Here is a 6,000-nt window from a genome sequence, read left to right on the forward strand (position 1 = left end):
TTGCTTCAGCCTCCTGAGTAGCTGGGATTACAGATACCTGCCATGATGCCCAGTTAGAAGTTTTTATTTTAAAATGATTGTGGCTTCCCAAGAAATTGGAAAAATACTACTGATAGGTCTTACATACCTTTTACCCAGTTTTCCCTGATGCTAACATCTTATCTAACTAGTATATTGTAACCACCAGGAAATAGTACCGGTTCAACTCACAGACCCCAGTATGAGGTAACCAGCTTTACATATGCACATATGTGCATGTGTATGGTTTTATGTAATGCTGTCACATGTGCAAATATGTGAAGCCACCACCATGGGCAAGACACAGATTACCACGCCAGCACCAGAGAACTCCTCCTATACCCATATGACCTCTACCAACCACTAATCTGTTTTCCCTCCAAGAATGTTATAACTAGAAACATCCAATGTATGATCTTTGGGAATTTTTTCATTCAGTTGATACTTTTGAGGTCCATCCCACTTGTGTCAATCAACAGTTCACCCCTTCTGGCTGCTGCTGTCCTCTGGGGTGCAGGTGTATGAATATGCTTTGAACAATGACAACACACACATTTTCCACCTCCCTTTTTGGTTGTGGGGTTTGGTTTACAGATAGAACTTTCATCTGCCAAGGCCTTTCAAAGTGAGGGCGCTAAGACTAAGCTTCACAGAAGCCACCAGTGTTCCATTCCCATCACCAGCCCTTCCAGAACTGGGAAGAGGAGAATTCCCATAGGCACCCAGATACTAGCTCCTGGGATGTACCTCCTTGTGGGGTTGGAGTAGGATGGGGGTGAGGGCCAACAAGCCCTAGGATGCTACCAGACTGTGCCAGACAGTCAAAAGGAGCCCGTTTTAAGGGAGCCTATGGCCTGAGGCCAAGGCTGAGGGCCTAATTCAGGAGGCCTTGGGCAATCCACTAAACTGTTTGTTCTTCTGATTTTACATACATTAAATGAGGAGAGAGGATTAGGCAGTTTCTAAGGTTTCTTCCAACTCTAATTCCATGGATTCAGGTTGGCAGAAGACAGAGCTATAAGAGTTGTTCTCCTTAAGGAAACAATGACAGGTTGTGATCTTATTTTGAAAATCAGGCCAAGGACGGCTCTTATTTGGTGGGGAGGGCAGAAGGGCATGACTTTTCAATCTAAGAGGAAAATAAAAAAAGAGGAGAAATGTGCCAGGGGCCCTTTACTGTTTGTATTGTATTACTCCCTGTATTTAGAGACCACAATCTAGCCCAGATTCATAATTCACATAACAGCAAAACTCGTTTGCCAGGTTTCGGGTATGTTTTGGAATAAACTTGCACATCTTCACTCCAAGGAGTTCTGCTGCCAGTTCTTCCATGATGGCCCCTGAAGAGAACAAATTAAATGAATCCAAAAGGTGAATCACCAGCCCCAGAGTCAGGACCAACACAACCACACAGAGGGGCCTCTAAGTCCCAGAAAATCACTTGACAAAAGAGCAGGAGGGTCTCTATGGTCTGTTTTACCTTCTCCAACATTTTAAAAAATTACCTACTTTTCTCCATTTCTTTTTTATTTAAAAAATAATTTTCCTAATTTGCAAAGCTGAGACACATAGAAATTTAGAAGTAGATTACATCCCACAAATAAACATAAGGAAAGCAAAACGCATTGCTAAAAGCTAGGGTTTCCCACCATGGAGTCAATGATCTTTGGGAACCTCTTTTTTGGTAATATGCAATCTTACAAACTAGTAAGAATGCACTGCCACCTTTTCCTCAATTGCCTGGATTTCACCCCCTGCTCCAATAAAGCCAGCTCCCTCAATATCCCCTGGCAGGAAGTGGCCCTGGCAGCCCCCACAGGCCAGAAACCTGGGACAGCCCCATTCTTGCCCTTTCTTCCCCAACACTCAGAGCCCAGCGAGCTCTTCCAATTTTATCTTCAAGCATCTTTTAATCCATCCCCTGCCCCGCCCCTCCTGCTGCTGCAACCTTGTCCAAACAGCTATTGTCTCTCATCTGGACACTGAAAAAGTCCAGACAGTGCCTGCACCCACTTCCCCCATGAAATCTCCTCTGTACAAAGTTAAAGCCAACTTCTTTAGACAAACTGGATCCTGTGACTTTAGGGCTGAGCACTTCAAAAAGAAAACTCCAACTCCCAACTGTTACCTGTCAGGGATCCTCATGCCCATGACTCTACCCTTACCAGACTCCTGCCTGGCTCTGTGTCTGGCCTAGAGCAGCCTCCATAGCTCCATGCCTCTCAAGACTTGCTGTGCCAGCACCACTGGTCTCTGCTTCTTTCATTACATTTGTCAGAATGAGAATGTCACTTCTTCAGTATGTTTTGCTACCTTTTTTTAACCTATCTCCTAAAACTAAAATATATACTCCATGAGGTCAGAGCACTGCCTGTGTTAGTAAGCAGTTAAATTAATAAGCATTAGTTACTATATTTGTGTGATCAAAGAGTAGCATATTTGAGCAAATAATCAATTTCTTTCTTCTTTTAGAGACAGAGTCTCACTTTATCGCCCTCATTGGAGTACTGTGGCATCACAGCTCACAGCAACCTCCAGCTCTTGGGCTTAGACAATTCTCTTACCTCAGCCTCCGGAGCTTGCAACTTTGTCCAAATAGCTACTGTCTCTCATTATCCCAGTCTCCTGAGCATCTGGGACTACAGGCACCCGCCACAACACCCAGCTATTTTTTTATTGCAATTTGGCCGGGACAGGGCTCAAACTTGCCACCCTTGGAATATGGGGCTGGCGCCCTACTCACTGAGCCACAGGCACTGCTCCAAATAACCAATTTCTAACACCAAAGTGGCTCAGCCCCTGCTCATAGCTATGTGCTCAGGGGAGAAAGGTAGCCCCGAGGGCCCAGGCCTAGGGCCAGGAACAACACCCATCAGCCTGAATTCCTGGAGTGCCCTGGAGTAAAGAGACTGGGAGGTAAAATTTTAGTTCCCAAATTTTACTATATTCACCTCAAACAAGTATATCAGATCTCAAACTCTTCTTACTTTAAGGAACCTCATCATTTGTCTAGCTCTATATATAACCTTAGGCAATTCACTCTAACTCTACAGGTTCTAAATTTCTCTTTTATCCAGTAGATCATCTGGATCAAAAACTACCAATGATAATGATCATGATAATGATGACTAAGTAAAAATAATGGCTAACATTCATGAAGTAGTTGCTATGCACCAAACCCTGAGATAAGAACTTCATGTGTATTATGTCACTGAATTCTCCATGACCCACAAAGACAAGTAGTATGACCTGGTTTTCAGATAAGGAAACTGGGAGCAGAGAGGTTAAATAACTTTTTGAAGGTCACATAGAAAGTAGTGGATTCAGTTTGAGTTTTGTTTTGAGTCTCCCCCTGTCACCCAGACTAGAGTAGTATAATGATGCAATCACAGCTCACTGTAACCTTGATGTCCTGGGCTTAAACAATCCTCCCACCTTAGCCTCCTGAATAGCTAAGACTCAAGAGTGCACACCACCATGTGTGACTAAATGTACTTATTTTTTTGTAGAGATAGGGTGTCACTATGTTGCCGAGGCCAGACTCAAATTACTGGCCTCAAGCGATCCTCCAGGCTCCCAAAGTGCTGGGATTGTAGGTGTGAGCCACCATGGACTGGCCCAAGAATTGAGTTTTTTTTTTTTTTTGAGACAGAGCCTCAAGCTGTCACCCTGGGTAGAGTACTGTGGCATCACAGCTCACAGCAACCTCCAACTCCTGGGCTCAAGTGATTCCTCTGCCTCAGCCTCCCAAGTAGCTGGGACTACAGGTGCCCGCCACAATGCCCAGCTATTGTTTGGTTGCAGCTCTCATTGTTGTTTGGCAGGCCCAGGCTGGATTCAAACCCCCCAGCTCAGGTGTATGTGGCTGGCGCCTTAGCCACTTGAGCCACAGGTGCCAAGCCTTTTTTTTTTTTACTTTTGAGACACAGTCTCACTTTCTTGCCTCCCTCCCCTAGAATGCTGTGATGTCATAGCTCACAGCAACCTCCAACTCTTGGGCTCAAGCGATTCTCTTGCTTTAGTGTCCCAAATAGCTGGGACTGCAGGCGCCCTCTGCAACACCTGGCTATTTTTAGAGACGGGGAAATCTCACTCTTGTTTAGGCTGGTCTTAAACTCCTAAATGCAAACAATCAACCCACCCTGGCCTCCCAGAGTGCTAGAGGATTTGAGTTTTAAATTTCTTCCAACTCTTGAAACCTAAGAATTGTGTATCAGCTGTCACTGGCTTTTGTGAAATAATGAAATGTGGCACCTACCTGTGCACAGCAGGATCTTGCCTTGAGTCAGGTACTTGATGGTTTCTGATGTTTTTCTGAGACAATCCTCAGAAAGATAGGGAGGATCTGCTACTACGATGTCAAAACTATGAGCAGCAATTTTGGGGGGTAAATCCAATGGATTATTGTAATCATAGAAGATAAACTCTTCTCCGTATACAGCAAATCTTTTGTCATATTCGAATATGTATATTGAAAAGTCTTCTCTGTGCAGCTGTCTGAGTTTCTGGTAAACACTGGGGGCACTCACACATGCTATTCTAGAAAACAAAATGAACACACTCATGAGAGGGCCTTCATATTGAATAGCTAGCTTATGGAGTTAAATAACTACTTCATCCTCCCACCCCAAAAGGCCCTAATTGTCAGATTTTCTTAAAGGAAATCATACTGCAAACTAATGTGATAGTTAATTTTTGAGTAAACAATTTTATAGTTCCTTACTTTTAAGGAATTTGGTCTTAATCTGCAACTTCTAATTTTGAGGTATGAAAAGATAAATGTGCTTTTTACAGTAAAAAATATAAAATATTATGAACACACTAAAACAAAAGTTAGATATAGTTAGTCCAAAGCTTAAATCTACCCATTATTTTCATGTCGAGCCTTTAATATTTATTTCAAATACTTGTGGTTCCAACTAAATATTTTGAAGTCATACTGAAATACTCCTATCTTGAAAGACAAATACCAATCTGCTATAGTTTCCAAAAGTATACATTAAAATGAGGTTTTACTTGAGACAAGCTATTTTGAATTTCTGCTTCTTTTTTTTTATAAGGAAATTAAAGTATCCATTTCTTTCTTTTTTTTTTTTTTTGCAGTTTTTGGCCAGGACTGGGTTTGAACCCACCACTTCCGGCATATGGGGCTGGTGCCCTACTCCTTTGAGCCACAGGAACCACCTAAAGTATCTATTTCAATACAGGCAGTCCTCAGTTCTGTTAATGAGTAGTGTTCCAAAAGTTAACTTTTAAAATTAGCTGCTGAAAAAGCTATAAGTAACCTAAATATTGAACTGTTGAGTTCACTCTGGTATACCTCTTTCAATGGAATGTTCTGTAGCCATTTTTAAAAGACTGAAGTAGCCCTTTCTATGCTGATGAAGAACAATATCCAAGATCTATTCAAGGAACATAAGAGTGTAAAATATGCTTTCATGGGTAGAGCAATATATGCTCACAGATGCACAGGCAACCTCTGGAAGGCATGGGAGGGGATCTCACGAACCTGGACACAGTGGGGAAGAGACTGGCATTTCCTTTAAACTCCCTCTGTCACGTTTGAATTTTTATGATGTGCATATACTGTCATTCAAAAAAGGATTTAATTTTAAAATTAAATTAAGGTATACATTTTAACAAAGACAGTGTTACCCATCCCTATTAGATATCCGTGCTAGGTTAAAAATGTTTCTCAGCTCAAATACACTTGGAGCAGATAAAATCCGTGGTGTCACATAAGAATTCTGTGGGGAGGCTTGGTGCCTGTGGCTCAAGTGGCTAAGGCGCCAGACACATACACCTGAGTTGGCGGGTTCGAATCCAACCCAGGCCCACCAAACAACAATGATGGCAGCAACAAAAAAATAGCTGGGTGTTGTGGTGGGTGCCTGCTACTAGGGAGGTGGAGGCAGGAGACTCGCTTGAGCCCAGGAGTTGGAGGTTGCTGTGAGCTGTGATGCCACAACACTCTACCCAGGG

General features: G+C 42.8%; 1 protein-coding gene across 1 annotated transcript in view; it reads right to left on the minus strand.

The window, feature by feature from the left end:
• Positions 1-976: 976 nt before the first annotated feature.
• The window catches only part of EEF1AKMT1 (EEF1A lysine methyltransferase 1), a 36,009-nt gene continuing 30,985 nt past the window's right edge, over positions 977-6,000 (minus strand). Inside the window, exons 4-5 of the mRNA XM_003796699.3 lie at positions 4,277-4,557; positions 977-1,358 (exon numbers count right to left, since the gene is read on the minus strand). Of these exons, the coding sequence (XP_003796747.1) occupies positions 1,222-1,358; positions 4,277-4,557 (418 nt within the window). The 3' untranslated portion in view covers positions 977-1,221. The remainder of the gene's footprint in view (positions 1,359-4,276; positions 4,558-6,000) is intronic.

Source organism: Otolemur garnettii, unplaced genomic scaffold, assembly GCF_000181295.1.
Source record: "Otolemur garnettii isolate 467f Iridium unplaced genomic scaffold, OtoGar3 scaffold00106, whole genome shotgun sequence".
In the NCBI taxonomy this organism is placed as follows: Eukaryota; Metazoa; Chordata; class Mammalia; order Primates; family Galagidae; genus Otolemur; species Otolemur garnettii.